This window comes from Chlamydotis macqueenii, chromosome 6 (genome assembly GCF_036417535.1).
Source record: "Chlamydotis macqueenii isolate bChlMac1 chromosome 6, bChlMac1.mat, whole genome shotgun sequence".
Lineage (NCBI taxonomy): Eukaryota > Metazoa > Chordata > Aves > Otidiformes > Otididae > Chlamydotis > Chlamydotis macqueenii.
This window is the reverse complement of record NC_141561.1, coordinates 2,611,506-2,631,668: the sequence shown is the minus strand read 5'-3', so window position 1 is coordinate 2,631,668 and position 20,163 is coordinate 2,611,506. Positions and strand designations below refer to the sequence as shown.

The following is a 20,163-nucleotide window of genomic DNA, read 5'->3' as shown; positions in this document are numbered from 1 at the left end:
GATGGTGGCTCAGCTATTCCATGTGAGAAAGCTGCATATTTGGGACAGTCAAAAGCATAATTACAGATGCAAAGAGACGTACAATTCGCTCGCATCTGCAGATGTTCTACTCAAACTGAATGTTGATTGATTCTCTTCTCTCTTCTATGACTTCAGCATTTTGTAATTTGTGTTTCATGCTGTGATCTTTCTAGACTGCTTAATGATAAAAGGGAACAAGCAAGAGAGGATCTCAAGGGGCTGGAGGAAACAGTGGTATGTCTCAGTTACACTTTATTGAGCTTTTTCCCCCTAAGTCTTCATCACTGATGTGTTGTCAAACGCTTGTATCTGTGCCCAAGGACTGACCAGTTTATACCGTAACAGGCTAAATTGGTGCATTTCGCCAAATCATGAAATTGAATTTTAAAATTTAAGATTCAACGCTATTATTGTTGCCTCCTCTGAATAAGCTATCGCTGTTAAGTCTACTGGTACTCTGCTCGCTGCCTTGCTCCTTTAAATCACCCGAAATGGCCGGCGTACTGAGTCGTGTCGCTACAGTTAGGTGCTGCGTACCTGCCTCTGCCGTGACCAAAGAAATTTCACAAAGAAATGTGATACGGTGCATGCAATGTTAAAAATGCGATCTGTGATGGACGGCTGCAGGCTTGAAGCTGTTGCTGCACAGGTTTGTGGGAAGCTACGTTTTTATCTGCCTGTAAAATACGCGAGTTTCTCGAAGATCTACAAGTTGGTCAAAACCAGAGCTGGTTTAGGAGCATCATATGGTGATTTTTGCTAGTGTTAACACGGTTATAAACTCAAACCCGGCGTTTTCTCCTCTGCGTGATGCTTTAAAAATGAAGCGTAGAGTGGCCTCAGGATCAGCTGGAGCTCATTACTGAAGCTGAACTGTTCGATTCCTTTCAGCTTTGGCTCCTGATGGCTCCTGCAGACATAAGCCTTGTTAAACTTGCGCAGGGGACAGATTTAACCGGCCTTCCTGGTGTGAACTGTGCTCGTCAGAGACTTACGCAGCGCGCGTGTAGGCTCCATTTGCCCTGTACGCCAGAGGAGTAAGGCAGCTGGAAATCAGAGTTAGGCAGTATGATGCCATCAGCTTGCAGAAACCCAGGGGGTATTTTTTTAAAATTTTGAATGTATTTTTTTTAAAGAATTCCTGCAGCAGGAATTAAAAATCAAGCGTAGCGAATTACAGGAAAGCATGAGCCGTCAGAGGCCGAACGGTGGCTCATCTCTGCCCATTGGTGTGGGAAGGCTTCAGGCTCTGTGAGCACTGCCTGTTGTTTGGATGATTACTTTGGGAAGGAAGGGATGAAGCACAGTTTTGGTAGGACCACAGCCGCTGCCTTTGCTTTGACTCGTTCTCCTTCCCAGCTTCCCACAAACGGATTAGTGCTTCCGTCCTTCTGGGAGCAGGTGCAGGGTTGTTGCTCCTCGTGTCACACCTCCAGTCTGGAGTGAGGTGATGATTTCACTGAGCCTGAGAAATGGATGCGTATAAAAAAAAGCTGGGAAAGCTTGAGCTTTTGCCAAAACTTAAAAAGCACTTAAACTTCTTAAGTGCCAGTGAGTAAGCATTCAGAGTGGGCCAAGGCGTCTGCTAGAGAGTGAATGCAGATCTCTGTCACCTCGCTGGATGTGTGTAACCATGGCCAACTTGAGAGACTTCAGCTTTCTGCTGTTGCTTCTCCATGCCCTGCGACAGAGCTGAGCCGTTTCCCCAGTAGCTCCGGTGTGGTGGACACCTGGGGAGGTGCAGGAGCTCTTCAGTGGGGCACAGCACGGGCACTGCCTCTGTGAGCTGCGTGTACCTACGGGCAGGTACGTCTCTATAAGTAAATCACAATAAAGTCGTATTATCTACTCAAATCTGAAGAGAATTTTTACCCCAGAGTTTCTGCTATCTCGTACTGGCTTGTGCTTTTTTTTTAATTATTATTTTGATTCCAGGCAAGAGAACTTCAGACTCTTCACAACCTGCGCAAACTGTTTGTGCAAGATCTCACCACCCGCGTTAAAAAAGTAAGATACGCTCCTTTGAACCGAAGCCTTATCTTATTTGCAGTGTTCTTGTGATTTGTTGGAAGCCTTTAGCGCATGTTGTTACAAAATGAGACATTGTCTTTTTCAATAACTGTGGGTAATAAGATTAAAACTGTTCTGATGTTTATTAGCTTTTATTTGGTCCTAATTTGTTAACGACAAGTCTTGGTGGTTAACCGAAATGAAGCGATCCGGTTCACTGCAGTTACAAAAATTCTCAAAACGGTATTAATGCGTACCAGAAATTATTCACTAGAACTTGCGCTAACTTACACTACACAGGCAAAATTATTGCTTGGCAGAAATTAGTGTGTTTTAAATGCTAAAGAAGAGTCAGAGCTGCTTAAATAGTCAAAGGCTTTGCAACGCTTTTCAGTCTTTTAGAGTAGTTTTGGGGAAGAGGTTTTATATTTTTTTTTTTAAGACTGAAAATGCATATTACATAAAATCTCTCCCAGGAGTGGAAAAAAGAGGGAAAAGAGGTTTTCCCCACTAAAATATATTATTTTCCTATTCAGGATCCCCCCGTAATTGTTCAGGAAGAATAGTTTATTTTTTGTGTAGCGGGGAATGTGGCTTTTAAATATCAAATAAACAGGTAAAATAAATTCTCTTTAATTTGGGGCTCTGGAAGACTTTTCTGACTTTGGGAAGCTTAAATTGATAAAAGATCTGAGCTTCCTCTTTGCTGAATGCTGCAACTCTCTGTGCAGAGCGTTGAACTTGACAGCGACGACGGGGGTGGAAGTGCTGCGCAGAAGCAGAAAATTTCCTTTCTTGAGAACAACCTGGAACAACTTACAAAGGTTCACAAACAGGTGGGGGCTCTCCTTCCCTCCTTCTCTCCTTTTGTCCTTCAAAAAAAAAAATAATCTTTTTATGTTTAAAAGGGTAATTTTTGAAGGTAACATGTGGGTACTGTCTGAGGAAGAAGTTCTCAACTAAAATCCTTGATGTTTGGAGTTGGTATTTAGAGCTGCTCTTCCCACTACCCGTACTTCTTATGAAAGTATTAAATAAACAATTATTTTTTCTGTGAAAATAGACCCTAGCAGTTTTGGCAAGACAAATTGTCCCTGTATTGGTGAAATGCATACAAAATAGAACAAAGTGTTTATTATTAGCTTGTCTGCTGATAGCTGGTTTCTAGATGGATTGCGTATCCCAGTTTTGACCCCTGGCCTAAAGTTGCTTAGAGGCACCCGTGGAGGTGACTTGAGTGGAGTCAACCAGCAGAGTACAGAGGTTTTCTGTGCAGCTTAAGGGCTGGTGCCTCCCCGGGATGCGGAGGTTGGCCATTTCTGGGCATGTCCATCCATGTCTCCTCCCTCTTTCATGGAATTCCCATTTCCTTTGCAATTCTGCTGTTCAGAGAGACAAGGGCTCTGGAGAACCTTTCACCCTAGGAGCGCACCATGCAAATGGGGAGTGGAGGGGATGCGTGGTAGGCAAGGGTTTTGGGTATGCGTCAAGGAACGAGCCCTACCCTCTCCTTGCTGGAAGCGTGTGTGTATCATTGATGTGTGTATCTAGGCAGGTAAATAAAACTGGATCATTTCTGCCAATAAGTATGCTTCCACCCTCTTGCCGGTTATCAGTATTTCTGAACTGGGTCTCACCGTTCAGGTGCGGAGCACAAAATAATAAAGATGCATTTGATTTCAGTTTTGGGTAGTGACAGAACATTCTCCACTGCGGTTTTCTGAATCTGTTATTAGTGAGACAGGGCATTCTCCAAGATTTGCTTTACTGATTCCTGTGGAAGTGCCAAAAAAGGAAGCAGTGCTGCGCCGTGACAAGTGTCCGCTAAGGTTCAGTATTTTGAGATTCCCAGGGAACAGATGGTTTAAAGACCTAGTTTCTAAATGTGGAAATCAGGACATGTTAGGAGTGTTTTTCCTTTTACTGTTTCGCCTTTTTTGCACTCAGTTCACGCATCTGCTGGGTTTCAGATATGGATTTTTATAGCTCTCATTAGTGTATATTTACTCAAAATCAACTAGGAATCCGTGTCTCCTAAGACACTTAAAGGGAAAAATGATATTGGGCTTGACCTGACTGTGATGCCATCCTTCTCTTATCAGCTATTGGGTAGAACAGGGGTTCGACACTTGCAGAAAAAGCACATGGTGACAATTTTTTTTTCTTAGCTTTGTTTGTGTTTTCCTTCTGGCACTAAGCCTGGACTAGCAGGTGGAAAGCATTTTGATTGTCAAACAACGTGTGAATGTTAGTACGTGGTGCTGCTTTACTGTATTATTAATGTGGTAGTTAATCGACGTTCTTCCCTTCACTCCAGAAAAGGGAGAATCGCTCCTTTGGAACAGCTTCTAGTTGACTTTGTTGACTTCTAGTAGGGGTATAATCTGTTCAGTCGAAAGGGGTACTGGATTTTCTAACGGCACCAGTTTTTTATTGATGAAAAAAGAAATTCTCTTATCTTGGCTATTGTTGCATGTGAAGTTAGATGTTACTCTGATAATCGATAGACCTTGCTCAGGTTAATTAGTTGAGGAAGTGCATGAATTCAGAGTTGCATATAATCATCCTGTTTATAGCTACAGGCCTTAAGTGATTTCTTAGTGATGTTTGAGGCGTTGAAGTTTCCAGTTTTCCCATGTATTTGAGTAGGGAACAACTGCCATAACCAGTGGAGAAGATTAATTTTTGATGATACCCAGTGTGTTCAAGTATGCGCAAAATGCCAGACATTTCTGTGTTCTGAAGAAATGCAGAGTTTCTGCCACAGTTGCCCTTAAAGTCTGGAAAAGTGGACATCCTAGTAGCAGGGTTTGTCCTGGAGCCCTCGCCCTCCAGGATCAATCTGAGAAGTTTTGTTGGATGGAACAAACTCCCTTGTTCTTTGATCTTTCTGGAAAAATTAAATTAATATCATACCTCAGCTAGACAAATGAACCGCATGATTAGAAATAAATCTCTCCGGCATAAGCTTTTCACAGTCATTTCTGGAAGAAACTTGTTTCTTTCATTCGTAGTATACGAGATGTGAAGAGGAATGGGTGGCATTTTCTGTCTGTCCTTGTAAGAGGATTTTTCCCGTAGCTTCTCATAGGATATTTTTGAAACTTCTTTCCTTGCAGTTGGTACGTGATAATGCAGATCTTCGTTGTGAGCTTCCTAAGCTGGAAAAACGACTTAGAGCTACGGCAGAGAGAGTTAAGGCCCTGGAGAGCGCACTGAAGGAGGCCAAGGAGAATGCCATGCGAGACCGCAAACGGTACCAGCAGGAGGTAGATCGCATTAAGGAGGCCGTAAGAGCCAAAAACATGGCACGGAGAGCGCACTCCGCTCAAATTGGTAAGGACATGGAGCTAAAGGGCTGCTCACGTACTTCATGGTTGGTCTGTTTGCTCATGTCTAAACAGAGACAGCTTTGAAAGCAGCGGTCCAGGGCAAACCACAGGGTCTGCTTCTCCTCTGCTGCACAGGAATCTTCAAAGGCTTCACTTTTTAATAGAATCTGCCCCACCTAAAGTTTAAAGCACCTCTGCTATTTAACTCAGTAAATAAATGGCATAATGGGTCTTGTGTGCCCTTCTAGTGACCTGAAAACTTGTCTCTTTAAATTAGTCTCTCACTTTCTTCCTCCTCCCCCACATACTCTCCTTTTATTCTTTCCTTGCCTTTCTGGACCTTGTCCCTTCCTCTCTTTCGCCCTGATTACTCCTCCTTGTGATTTAATTTGGGCTGTGTAGATTCAAAAATCTTCCTCTGTAATTCAGATGCTTGTTATGTCTTTGTGGTGTAATCCAATCAAATGGTGTTTAAGACGGGGCAATTTTTGACATGATTTGTTGGAATTGCTGAAGTAGAAAAAGAATATTTTGGGTGGTGATGCTTACTGGTGTCTTAAAATCTGAGAGAGAATTAGGCAGCACACAACATTTCCTGCTGTGTGCTACCTCTTGTAGAAAGCCATCAACAGCTTTGTCTCAGCATCTTCCAGAATGATATAAATAGTCAAACTGGACATAGAAAGTGCATGACGGACCACCAAGTGGGTCCTAACTTCTGTCGTGTAGACAGTCCATAATCTTTGCAGAGATGGGTGGCACGCACGGGATGGTTAAACAGCTGTCGCAAGCAGAAAATGGATGTGCGTGCTGTTGGCCGAGGTAAGGGAATGCTGTGCTCCGCAGAGCTGGATTACAGCCTACGCTGCCAAGCACGGCTCCCTGTTCGGGAACAATGGGGTTTGTGCTGGAGCAGGAGGTGAGGTAGAGACCTGTGTGTGAAAGCTTAATGTCCTGTTTGGTTTCCTACTTTCGCTCTGCAGCCAAGCCCATCCGCCCTGGTCACTACCCAGCGTCTTCTCCAACGGCTGTCCATGCCATCCGAGGGGGAGGGATGTCAAACTCCAGCTACTACCACAACACCAAATAGACGAGAAGTAAGAGCAACGTAACTTACTCATCTGTTCTTTCACTCATCACCCAGTTCTCTTTGTATCTCAGTCTTGCTTTTAGGAGACCCACAGTTTTTCTAGTTTTAGTAGGGGTCCTTGGCTGATAACTGAACTGTGAAAATTAGTAATTTCAGCGAGGATTGCCTAGTTAGAATGCTTTGCAAGCTGCTCATGAGAGTTTTTATATTAATGACTTATCACTTAAAACTTTTTTAATAAACTAAAATGCTCTGATAAATCTGTACTGAAACTCACACATCGAGGTGTGAAACGCATGTAATGAAAGTGCAGTTCCAGAGGTTCCTTCTGCCAGTATAATTTTCTGCTTTCTGCAACGTGAATATGTTTCCATGTTGTGATATTTCAGACTGGGACAGGGTAGAGCAGGGTAAGTGGCAGCAGCACACAGCTCTCCAAATTTGAGTATCACAATTTGGCAAACTTTACTTCTGTTTCTTTTGCTTTGCACTCTTCTTCAGCTCTCTTCAGAAAAAAATGTCAATGTTTTACTTTAATCGCAAGGGCTTGAGGGTTTGTCCCAAGCAAAAATCTCATCCTGGAAAGGTGAGCAGCATATTTCCATGAGACTGCTTCATGCATCATACCTTTCCATTTATTTCTTTAAATGCTCGTTATTGCTGAGATATTTTACATCTGCCATTATTTTGGATTTTAACTTTTACGTTACAGGCATACCAAGAATTGGATGGTAGCGAGTGGCTGCGAAAAGCAGCCAGTGAACTGCTAAGTTGTCCCTCCAAGTTTGCCTTTTTTCCCTCCTTGAGGATTAACTCTGTCTTATGACTCTTTTCTGAGAGTATGTGGTTTCCTTTAGGCACTCAGCATTCTTGGGTGTTTTTTTTTTCTTTTTTTTCTGAGAATGTTTCATGTCATGCATGCATGCAAACCATCCATCACGTCGCACTCAAGCTGTTATTGTGTTGTGCAGATTGTTTTTGTTCATTGTGTTTTCCACAAGCCCTGTAGCTGCAAGCAACATATTTTTGCTGTGGATGAATTAGGGCAAGTCCTTGCCGAGCGTTTTTGTGCATTAGTTCGTTCTGAACTGAAATTGGCTTTTCCGTCTCGCAGGCAAGAATAGCCTCTATCTACTTCACTGCGTTCCCACCTCTGGGAAAGAGCGAAGGGAAAAGAGTGTGATACAGAGGCATGTGAAATATTTCCAAACATACATCATAACAGCTGCTCTGCGGGGAAAAAAGGTGCTACCTGCCTAAACTGGACGGGCCTTTAATAGACCATCTGCTGTGAAATTACGTGTCAAACTCACAGACCACACATTAGGTGTAGGCACGTGTCAAGTGAACAACTGTAGATTAATAAAAGTTAATAAAACTAGATGGGTGTATAACAAGACAGGACTTTGGAAGCCAACAAAAAGCCATCAGAGGGCATAGAATCCCTCTCGAATGTCTTAGATGCTGAGGCTTAGATTTGAGGGTGGTAGAGGATGAGCAGACTCAGGCCACGCTTGGGACGTGTTTGCAGAGGAACTCGTGGACGAAAGGGGTGGAGAAAAAGAAGATGGAAGATCTTAGAAGAAATCTGATTTTTGCACAGAATGAGTTTTTGCACACATCTAGAAAGATGTCTTGAAGATGTAGTGAACTAAGGCCGAGCAGTCAGAGAAGGTCAGTCCTCATCAGTTTTGGTCCTTCGGTTAAGAAGATTGTTGGCAAATTGCGGCAATTTGGCTGACAAAGCATTTTGGGAGTATCAGAGTAATCTGAATTCTGAGCTTGTCGGATAAAAACCCAGGGGCTTAAGAGTGTTAGTAAAGGTACTAGTTGTGCAGGGAAAATTTTACAGAGATTATTTCCATAATATCAGACATTGCTATGCTCTGTAGAACTACACCATGCTTTTGAATGGCGCAGTTTAGAATTAGAAGAGAACTTTTTAATATTTATTTAAGAGCAGTGAAGTAAAGGTGGGGTTTCTACATAAATGTGTGCTGTCAAGTAACATACCCCATCTCTGGAATGAAAATTCTATACCGGGATGAGGGGTGATTTATCTTCTGTTCATTCATCATTCACAGTAATGATAATAGACACTTATTGCTGTTAGACCGGTCAGTGATCATGATTTATTAACCCAGCAGCATACCCCTCACTAATAGCCAGTGTTGCTTTTGCCTTTTTTACGAAGTTCATTGGTAGAATTGCTTCTGCAGAGCTCGGCAAGCCTAAGAGACCGATCAGATTTTGCCCAGTTTGGGCCAGTTTGCCTAGGTGCAACATGCATGATGTAAGGAGATGATTTCTACCTCAGAAAGTGTGGCGTCTGATGAACAACAGTAGCAAATGGGAGAGAAAGAAATGTGGGTGTTAATAAAATACGGTCCTGAAATCGCAAATTGCCGGTAGCTGGCTTACCCAGGAGATTCAGGAGGCCAAGGAGTGTCTGCAAAGCTCCAAGAGGTAATTCCTCGCTGTCTACATTGCAGATGGTTTTGAAAATACAGGTGCCATCAATTTGTTACCTGCGCCAGACCTCAAACCTAGTTTTGGGAAATGACCAGAAAGGGAATTCGCACTGGTGCAGCTAACAGGAAAATTGCTGCAGTAGAAGTCCTGCTTGGGTTGCAGTGTATTGTCGTATGTATGCCCTCTGTGGGAACACTTTCTATATATAACTAAACATAGTCCAGGTTTCAAAGAAGTTATAATATTAAAGTTTTTCAAATACTGACAAGAATTTAAAAAGCAAAACCTACGGTATGTATTTTGCTTTAGATAGGAACAAAAAAAACCAAACCAAACTTCAAATTTGTTTGACTCTTCCTCGCGCTGCCCCACAAAGTTTAGGCCAAAAACTGCACAAAGTTATCAAAGTCACTGTACAATCTGTTTTCATATGGTTTTGTTCTAAATCGTTAAAGAAAACCTATAATAATAATACGTTTTAGAAACTGAAGTAAGCATAAGGGCAGTGTCTGAGCAAACTTGAATGTCTCCTGCGGCATGCTCGTTAGTAACTGCAGGTTGAAGTGAAAAATGGGAAAAATGCATTAAGTGGTAGAAATCTATGTTGAACTGGTTTTCATGCTTAAAATACGCGGCCAGATCAAGGTTAGTACAAATCAGCTCACTTTAAACTGGTGGAGCAGACCTGCTCAGACCCCCCAGACCCCATCTAGAGGACGCAGCTCCCGTCACTCAGGTTGCTCAGGGAGAGGAGAGGTGAGCCACGGTGGTGCGGCTCTTCTGCAGCTCAGGATTTCAGAAGGACTTTCTCCAGACGGAGCAGAGATCATCTTCGAGTCTGCTTTAGTTACACCTTGGAGCTCACCTGGCTAGCACACAGGAGGGGTGCTGACTTCTAGGTTTGCTGACGCCGTTTTCGCGATGCCTTTCTGAATGGCTGAGCTGCAGCTGGAGGATGCTCTCCAGATGGGTTGATGATGCGAGTGCTTTCCAATTTCAAACCAGAAGGAAGCTGGTTATCTGCCTGTCCTGCCCTTCCAATATTTGCTCAAACTTGTCCGCTGCCTCGTTTCAAAAGAGAAGGAAAGGACTGACATGAAGATACGCTAACGACTGCGGTAACGCTCCATCCCAGCCTACTGAAATTATTAAAGCAGCTGGGATTTGTGAAATGGGCTGTGCGAACAGGCTCCTGTCTGTATGCCCCTTAGCCTAAAGGCTCTGGTGCGTTCCCAGCACCTCCCCATCCTTGAGCAGGATGAATGACTACATTTAACCTGGCCAGACCATCGCTAATCTGGCCGGTAAGACGCGTGAATTAATAACCATCCTGGTTTCCTTTCAGGTGTTAATAAGGATGACAATTAGGAGCTAACTACAGTTCCCACTGTTAATTTGGGGTAAATTTCGAAACACTGATGCATTGATATTTATGCATTTCTTTTCACAACTTGATCTTGAATATGGACAAGTTCTGTTTTAAATAAAGATACAAGAAAATGCTTAATTGAGGAAAACACATCGATCTTTGTAAGACTGATTTGGTATTAGCTGATTGAAAAAAGCGCTAGGCACATTCAGTTACTTAGGTAGTGTTTTCCGTATGGCTAATGAGAAACGTGGAGAGAAAAAAATTCAAACCCAAGAGTTTTTAAAAGTCTGAATTTCAAATGTTTTTATAATCAACTTTAAATCACCTTTGTACTTGTTAACGTGCCCTGAACTTTGCTTCTGGATGGAATTCCTATTAAATTAGTCAGAAAGATTGCTCTATAATGTGCATATATGTTATATAAAATCATATAATATATTTTAATAATAAATTGCCAGGTTATTATATAAAATATTTTTATTTTGTATGTTTCTGTAAACACATATTTTTAATATATATGTGTATGTGTGTGTATATATATTAGGAAAGCACCTCTCTCTCAGGAGACATATAAAACAGAAGGATTATTTGTAATTTGTCTTTTTTTAGCCTTTCATTTTATAAGTTTTCAAATTCAACTGCAGTTACTTTTCTTACTTGTTGTGTAAGACATGCAGGCGTCTGCTCTTCAGCATATCCAGCTGCTGACCAGTGGAGAGAAAAGTCCTGTTAAAAGAACAGAGAGGGAAAAGGGAAAAAAGTTAGACCTTTCGGTAGCGTTTAAGGGTGTATTTAGGCAAGACATAACGTTACGCTACAGGTGGCAAAGAATGAATTTCATAAAGGGAATTGTTTCATTATGACTGTGCCAGTTTGTGGGCTGCAAAGACAGATCCTCTCCAAGACAGAGTTGTGAGTTGTCAAACTGTGGTGCACGCGACTCTGGTTTCCTCGCTGTTCTGGTGGCTCTTTGGTTGCTGTGCATCAGGTTTCTGTGAAGTGTAGGTATTGTTTGATTTGCCACCTTGCTTGTCTGCTTTCTAATCTCAGACATCCACTAATGATCGTTACCTTTCTTGCTCTCTTTTGACAGGTCAGTTCCACTTAGCATGTTAAGGACTCTCATTAAGTCACTAGTTTCTTTTTTTTCCCCTCTTCAACCCGATCCACGTCCTCCTCATCCTGCGCTTCCTACAGCCATCTGCAACGCACTGGTCCCAGGTATTTTGAGCTTCGTAGGATCTCCACGTGTACAGAAGTGTTCGGCTCAACTCTTCTGCAGATACTTGTACAATGTATTTAACATAACCATCTAAGTAACGCTAGGAAGTCTGCCACTCAGAATCTCTCACCGGCTGCGTTTGACCCCTTGGCGCTGGTTAGGTTGGGGCTTCTACGCTCAGATCGATGCTTTCTCGAAGTCCTCTGTTGCATCGGTAAATCCCGACTTCTGGCATCAAAGAATTAATTATTCAGTGACCAAGTGCCATCAAAGGCAGGTGATTGTGCTCTGTCATGACTGATTTACTGTATAATATACATATTATTTTATATTTTTAGGGGATGAAAATGTGCTGCTATATGGTTTAATTTTACTGCTTACATTTTCAGAAGTAAATTTCCCCAAAGAACCATTTGTAATATCCTGACAAAAATCTTTGGACTGTATAAAATAACCTTTATTGCAGTACCTGGTAAAGATCAAACGGGATGCAGAGAAATCTGTTAGTAGAGATCTAGGTTTTGAAGTTTGGTAGTTCCATGAATATATGTGTGACCTATCTTAAAACTAAGATCTGATCTGCTTGTAGTTCTCCCGACGGTGGTGGGTTTTCCTGGAGTGTGATGGCTAGCCGCGTGTTAGTAAGCGTTGTTCTCTATGAAATTTTGAAGGCTTTCAGAATGCTGCGGAGATCTTGTCTTGGAAAAGCAGACAAGCATCCCCCCCTCTTTCCCCTCCCCACAAGCCTTTGGCAAGCCCCGATCTACTCGCATCGGAATTCAGGTACGGAGTGAACAGTCCCCTACCAGAACAGCCGTTACCTTAAAGAAACAAAACAAAAAAAGAAATCTCCCAAACCAAGCCCCTGTATTAAAAAAATTATACAGAGAGAGCCCAAAAGGAGGTGAGAGTTGTATACTCGAGCTGCCCTTTGCTGACCAAACTTGGGAATAGGTTTGTTAGGAGGTGAAGAGCGTATTCCAAGGGGAAAAGAAGGTCTTTCTACGTTACGATACGCAAGTCGTCCCACGGCTGGTACACTTGTGCGCACGGAGCTAAGGATGAGACCGCTTGCCTTTCTTGGATCTCTCTTTCGTGCCAGACAAAATTTCCATCTTCTCAGCAAGGGGGCACTGGAATCGTTCCGGGAAGGTTCCGCTGGCAGGCAGAACCTGCCGCTCCTGCTCCCTGCCTACCGCTTCTGTGCCACACGCATCTCCTCCTCCTTCAGATGTGCGTAGTATGCAGCCTTACGTCTTAACGAAGTGTGGATTCTAGGAAGGTTGCGGCCGAGCGTAGCCCTCGCGTCTTGTTTTGCAGACATTTGCTCTTATTTCCTTTGATTTTTTTTTTTTTTTTTTTTTTTAAATTTCTGAATGTGTTTGTTAGTAGACATAGCACTATTTAGTTGATGTAGAGCGTTTTGAAAGATTGTGATTTGACTTTAGGTATTTTTTTCTACTGAAATTATTTAGGTTGTTGCACAGTAAGTGGGACTTAATTTAACTGTTTTTTTTAATGTTGCACTATTTTGGGGAGCATTTTGCTAAAAATATTTAATGAAGTTGCAAATCTGCATGTATTTAATTTATTTTGTATTTTTCAAAGTTTTATATTTTCTTTCTTTATGTGCATGTGCACTGCCAGGAAAATGAACTGTGAACTTGCCATATGCAATCTTTAATAAAAATTCCTAATTCAGAACTCCGCTCTGCTATCCTATCAGCTCTTCAGAGCTGATGTTTCTACTATGAACTAATGATCCTCTTGTTGGAAAAGATACGAAACTTAATTGCTGTCCAAGTTTTTGTATTGTAGTGAAACTTTTGTTCTGTCTCTCCAGTTCAAAGTTCGGTACGGAAGTATACTGTAGATGCAGCATTAGCTTAAAAAAGAAAATGTATTAAGTTCCTCACAGCATCACCATTCGTTACGTACGGCAGTTTGGACAGCTTTCTTCAGCTTGAGTCATAAGTTAGCTTTGACATCTCTTAATTGTGCTGGTGCTGATCAGCCAGTCAGTTCACCTAGCTAAAACAATCTAAGTTTCTCCAAGTTAACTTTTACATCAAGGCTGCAGGAGGACTCTCTATAACTGAAATGCTGAAAAGATGCCTTAGGCTGCAGTCCTCGGAAAGAAATACAGAAGGTATTAATTAATTAATTCTGTCAATTGAACTTACTCTGCTTGTATACAGATTCTTGGTTTGTAAGCCTATTTTAATTAGGCAGCTTAAGTTTGTATTGCGGATTGTATATTCAACTTTTGTACCATTTTTAAGTCTTACACATTTTATATATAGCAAGGAAAACCACACGTCTGCTCCGCAGAGATCAAAACCTGTCTCCTGTTAGTTCCACTACTCCGTGCTATCTTATTTACTTTGCTCTTTCAATGTTGTGTTGTATTTATTCTAGGCTAATTTGAAAGTGGTGATTTGTGCAGCGCAAATTAAATTTCACATCTCTAATGTCATGCACGGGACAAATTTTGGTGGAAATACTGTTCACAAATGGAAAACGTACTTCAGATGGAAATAAAGTGCATATTGTTCTTTTTGCTAGAAACTAAAAAGTATTTCCTGCTCACCTGAGCTTCTCTTAATGCTCTGTTCGGATATCTGGTGTTTGTCCTTGAGTTCACGTTTCATTGACTTGTCTTCTTGAAAGCAAGGAAAGTTTTAAACCTGGAAAGATCTTGGCTGATACATTTTTAAGTTTGTATTTAACTCAACAAGGGTGAGAATGGATTATTCTGAATATATTGAAAATGATTAAAACTGTAAGAAAACCTTTACTAGAATAATTTCTGCCTGCAGAACCTTATGAGTAACTTAAATTTTGTTTTAAAAAGCCTAATGGACTAAGATGCACACTTGCCTGAAATTTTGATAAATAAGGCTTGGAAATTCACAAATTGAAGGTTTTCAAGCTGAACGTTGTTTCATTTGAATAAACTGGTGTTTAAACCAAATGGCCATGCCGGTCCAAAAGGAAAAGGCCTGACCAACTTCCCCTTCCTGGAGGAAAAAGACCCTGTGTAGAGATGAATGAAGTGCATCTCAAATCCTAAATGGAAGGAATCCAGAAATAAACTGGCGGGATAATCTTAATCTACCCTTGCTTTGATTTTCGTCTTCACTGTGCCTGTACGAACTGCGAAGTGCACCGGACAACATCCGCCATGCAGGATGGAACACCGCTCCACCGGTTCCTCTCTCGCTCTCACAATCTTGTCCATTGAAACACTTTTCGTGTGGGAGAACCCCGGGGGTTGAGGCATTCTGTAGAATTATACATGTCTAGTTTGTAAAGTGTGTAACGTGTACTGCAGATGTGTATTCTCTGGGCTCTATGTATCTTTACAGTAGTGTTCAATTTAGGAAAAAAATAAATTGTGGACACGTTTTGCTGGTAACAAGGGGAAATTTTTTGCCATTGCATCAAACGATGCTGAAATGTATTAAACTCTTGATAGCAGATCTGAACCCTCCTTCCCCCATCCCGTGGAGATAAGTCTTTTATCTTCGTTCTAAAATTCTATCAGAGATGGATGGATACACTGGCAGACTGCATGATGTATCATTCGAAAACCGTTACAGTGGAAAATAAAACTGAACTAAACTTGGCGGTGTGCATGTTGTGTGGCGCGTTATGGACAGCATCTCTGTTACAGGGCGCTCCGCCCGCGCCCATGGTGCGGAGCAGTGACCCGTTCAACGCAACCGCGCTTGAGAGTGTGCTGGAGTCCGGATCTGAGGCCGCTGCATTTTAGCTTTTCCTTGAAATGTGTAGAAAGTAATTAGAAGGCTTGGATGACTCGCTGGGAAACGAACACAGGATTATTTTTAATTTTTTGATGAATAGTAGCATCTTCTCTACTACCTCTCCATGGAAACCTTCCAACTCTTTTTCAGTAGCCTGGAGGACGGCAGGGAGAGTTGTCCACTTACCCTCTGCATGCGTTTCCATTTTTCTAGGAATGTCACGCTCACTTTGTATACAGGGTAGTGGAGTAAGAGGTCCTGCATCCTTGCCGCCTCCCTTAAGTCATACTCGGGAGCTTTATAAACGGCTTATTTTCAGTTATTACTCTGAGCATTTCTCGGTTATATCGTTACTTTTCTACTCAGGAATGCAAATTTCCGGCACTCCAGAATTTCTGTAGAAAGGGATTGCTCTATTTTTGCTGCTGAGTAGCTTTCTAATGAGGATTAGGCGGTTTTCCATCGTTACGTGCACTCATGCTGCCTTTGCTCGGGGCCTGCTAGGGGACCCACGGGTGGCCAGCGGTGACCGATGGTCAGCGTGGCGAGTGCGGGTTGCTCAGAGCTTCTTCACGCTTTCTGAGAAGCTGGTGCCCGCGGGACGAAGAGCTTTGGCTCCATCGGGGAGGAAAAGGCTTTCCAAATCCCACGGTTTACGTGAGGGAGAGCGGTCGGGGGTCCCCGCGGAGAAGGCAAACTTCTCCGTGAGCCACCAAGGTGCAGCCTTTGAGATCTCTAGAGCTTGTGCCTGGAGGATGAGGTCAATTATAGGGCAGACTTTGCAAGTGCAGCCCTACAATTTCATTTCTGGAATGTGGGATTGCATCAGTTAATTAACTCTATCAAAACAACACGAATTAGTGTAGCCATGACCAAATTCAGCGTACACGGTGAAGAAGAAAGGACGGGGCTTTGCACTTCTGGTGAAGTCACTGCAAATCCCCGGCTGCCGGTGAAAACCAAGCGCCGTGAGCCCGCTTCCTCGCCTCTGAACGCTCCCACTCGCGGCCCTGTCACCCCCCGGCTCCACCGCCTGCCCCGCTCGGCCCCGCGTTCTCCCCGCAGCCCCCGGGCCCGCCCGGGCTGAACCCCCCACCCCACCGCTCCAGGATGCGCAGCCCCGCTGCTGCCCGGGCCGAGCCCCCTTCCCCCCGCCCTCCCGCCGAGGCGGGCCCGCCGCCCTCCCCGCCCCGGCCCCACCTCCCGGCACCGCCCGCCTCCCGCCGAGCCAGGGGCGCAGCTACCGGTGTCCCGCACCGACCGCCGCCTCACGCCAAGCCCGGGGTCCGCCGCTACAGAGGGTGAGTTGCCCCCCTCAGCTCCTGCCCGGGGCAGCGGGAGTTCCCTGAGGGGCGAGGAGGGGAAGGGGCCCCTGCGGCGGTGCCGCCGCCATCGCCTCCCCTCGGGGGTGAGAGGCGGGAAGGGGCGGGCGGGCGGGCGGTGGCCGGTGCCGGGCGGGCTCCGGGCTGAGCCCACCGGGTGCTGAGCCCCCCACCGCGGCCCCTCCGTGAGCTGGGAGGGGGAGATTGGGTGTGAATCTCCCGGTTTCGGGAAAACCGAGCGGTGACAGCGGCGGGAAGGAGCCCGAGGGCTGTGAGAAGCTGTGGGTGTTCGGCGTCAGGTGCTGCAGATCCAAAATACAGACCGGGTTTTATAGGTGTGTTGTAAAAGCGCGGTTGTTACAACATGGCTCTTGATGATTATATAGCTGTAAAAAAAAAAAACCAACAAAAAAACATTTTTCACAGGTATGTCAGCAAACTTTTCGCTCTTTTTTAAAAGTACGTGCGTTAGGCTTTGCCGTAGAAAATAACAAAACCACTAAAATGCATACATGAGGAAGCAAATACAAGTGAATAAATCATGCAAGTAAGTGAAAAACACCAAAAACACAAACCGCCCGCCCTGAAAGCGCGCGGGCAGGTGCTGGGCTCGCGCTGGCAGCGTCGCGCTTCTCGCCGCGCGTCCCCCGAGCGCGGCCGCGGGCTGCTTCTGCCTCTCTCCTCTCCGTGGCGGCGTGTCTGCGTGCGGAGTTAGGCCCTGGCCTCCTCGCCGCAACAACCGGCTGCGCTGGTGCGGTACGGAGGGCGCCGAGGGCTCGGTTCTGCGCGAGGCCCGCGGGCGCTGGGGTAACGCGGTTAACGAAAACAGTCCCAGGGCCGATGAGCCTGCGCGGTTCGCGCGGATGGAGCCGGCTGGCGAGACTCGGCTGGTTGGTTCCTAAGGGCGATCTTGGGGAAAATAGGTTGGTGTGATTTCCCGTCTGTCGGAGGGGAACGCGGGTAGAGCCTGGAACTGCAGATGCAGAGATGAGAGCAACTGCAGAGAGCCCTGCGCTGCAGCCTCCTTCGTAAGTAACAGCACTGGCAATCCCAGATGCTCGGATAATGAGTCAAGTTTCCCTCCCTCAATAAACATGTTTTTGTTTAAAATAATAAAATACGAAACGCTGAGATCGCTGTTTCTCAGGTTGGTTTTGAACCTCTAAGTTTAAAGTTTGCAAGCTTCCTCCGTAACTGCGAACCTCCCTGTTGCGGCACCCCATTTCTGCCTCTCCTCAGACGGGTTTTTAAGAAAAGGACAAATTTAGAGGTTTACGATGACAAAGAATGAAGTCCTCCCTTGTGTGTGAGAACAGGTACACCAACTCGGAGAAGGAGAATTCGAAGCCGAAAGAGTACGTCCTCATCTCGCTGCGTCCATCTCACTGAGCGTGGCCGGGCCGTGCACCGGCAGGACAGTCCCGCAGGTGAATTCCAGAGGTAATTGTAGATGGGTGCTTTACAGCACGGATGAAGGGAGTTGTCCTGTTTGTTACAGCGGGCACGGCTTGGTGATTCATCAATCTTTGCAGGGTAATAACATTTGCTCTTCTAGTCAATCCACAATTAACTTACCTACCAGCGTTGCTGATGAGAGCCTTTCCCTCTTCTCGTCGCGCGTTACTTGCTGTAAGTCAATTAGCGTTTCCCAGCGTGGTAACTGCAGCACTCTGTTCGCATCCTCTCAGTGCCATCCCTTCCAGAGCGGATAATCGTAGGGCCTTTTGCCTTAGCCTGGTTCTGTCAGAGCCCTGTCTCCAACGCTTGGCATCTGGCATTCTGGCTGTGCCCTGTCAGGAGTCCGATAAATCCTGTAATCGGCTTATGTAGGATGGATCTCGTGTGTTGATCCTCGAAACGCTTCTGGTGAATTCCGTCCTCTGGCTGGCACGGGATGCTGGATGCTTTATCTGGCAGGAGGAAAAGGAGAGCGTAGCCAAGGTGAGGGGAGATACGGTCTCGTCGTCGAGGAGGCACGCAGTTGGCAAGGGCAAGGTGCTGCAGGGGAAAGAAGCTGTGTTACGAGAACGGGCGCCTTCTCCTGCACTGTAGGAGAAGGAACTCTGGAACTCTGTAGAAGAGACACCTGCGCCTTGCTAACTCGTAGGTGGATTCACGCCACGCAGTCAGTCTATGCTGATCTCTTCCTGCCTTGTTTTCCATTTGCCCAAGCTTCAGCTGCGGGAGAAGTGGGAATGTTTCCTTCTACGCTGTTTATACAAGTTGTGTCCGTTGTGTAGGACAGCCCTGCCTGAAATCAAGAGCTGCAAACTTGGCTTACCAAACAGCTGAGTCACAATGGGGGTGGTGGAGCACTGGCCCAGGTTGCCCAGAGAGGCGGTGGATGCCCCATCCCTGGAAACATTCCAGGCCAGGTTGGCCGGGGCTCTGAGCAACCTGATCCGGATGGAGATGTCCCTGCTCCCCAGTGCGGGCAGCAGGTAAGGAACTCAGCAGCAGAGGTGAGAGAAAGAGAATGACCTTGCGTATTAAGGGTGCTCCGTGCCTCTCAAGGAGAGCACCGTGGTCAAGGGTGAAGAATTTTGCAGGGCTGTCTGTCATTTCTCAGTCCAAATGGGCCCCAAGCTTCATCAAAAAAAGCCCACCTTCCCTCTACCTTACTGATTTGATGAGTCCTTTAGAACAAAATTTTGTTCCTAAAACAAATTTTGCTGCTTAAATTCTGATACTTTAGAAAACTCCCCTTCTTTTTTTTTTTTGAGTCTAAATTCCTCAGTATTTTCTTTGCTTTCTTCCTATCCAGTAGCTGGATTTTGTAGATTCAAAGGAAAGGAATGCTTCGGTTATTCGTGTGCGTGACTCAAAAGGATTTTGGGAAGAGGTGCACCTCTGGCAGTTCAGAAGCGGTGAAAAGGTGCGTACGATAGTGCCACACCAGTAAACTTCAGAGGGAATTTCAGACCGTGGCTTACCTTAAGGACTGAGTTTATTGTGTGCATGTGTTGTTGGCAGTTATTTTTCTGTTAATTGCTGTGAGAATCTTTCAGGCTCAGTCAGAGCCCTAGACTTTGCGTGTGCTTTCAGCAGGCATCTGAGTACCGGGCTGGTTCTTCTGAGTGCCAGACCTGAGATGAAGGCTCGGCGTAACCGTTTGCGTTTGTTGCTCTTCTCGCTCAGAAGCCAGAGCGCAGGGCACGAGCTACGATCCGTTTTCACGTGGAAACGGCACCGCTCCAGCTGCGCCAAGAAAACCGGATTGGGATTTCTCGCCTGAAGCTCGGGACTTTTTTGATGTGCCCGGTTTGAACCGCAGGCTTTGGCGGGGAACCAAATTGGGGTGAGATGGCGTTCGTTTGGTGGGTTTGGTCTAGGTTTCGCTTTGATATTTAAACAAATGTAAACTGTTGTGTGAAACCTGCTTGAAATAAACTTCCAAACCCCATTGTTAATATCGCTTTACAGATCTGGAAATGGGGCGGTAGCGGATTAGAGGCTTTTTGTTATAAGATCTAGGCTTGCTGAATGGTCCTAGGCAGGTCACTTATCTTCTTTCTACCTATTTCTTGTCTCCTTAGCAGGAATAATGATGACTTT

The 20,163-nt window shown here is 44.9% G+C and overlaps 1 protein-coding gene across 1 annotated transcript in view; it reads left to right on the top strand.

The window, feature by feature from the left end:
• The window catches only part of KIF5C (kinesin family member 5C), an 80,201-nt gene extending 65,054 nt beyond the window's left edge, over positions 1-15,147 (top strand). The window contains exons 21-26 of the mRNA XM_086751032.1: positions 195-255; positions 1,957-2,028; positions 2,763-2,867; positions 5,151-5,367; positions 6,347-6,460; positions 11,391-15,147. Of these exons, the coding sequence (XP_086607158.1) occupies positions 195-255; positions 1,957-2,028; positions 2,763-2,867; positions 5,151-5,367; positions 6,347-6,453 (562 nt within the window). The 3' untranslated portion in view covers positions 6,454-6,460; positions 11,391-15,147. The remainder of the gene's footprint in view (positions 1-194; positions 256-1,956; positions 2,029-2,762; positions 2,868-5,150; positions 5,368-6,346; positions 6,461-11,390) is intronic.
• The last annotated feature ends 5,016 nt before the right edge of the window (positions 15,148-20,163 follow it).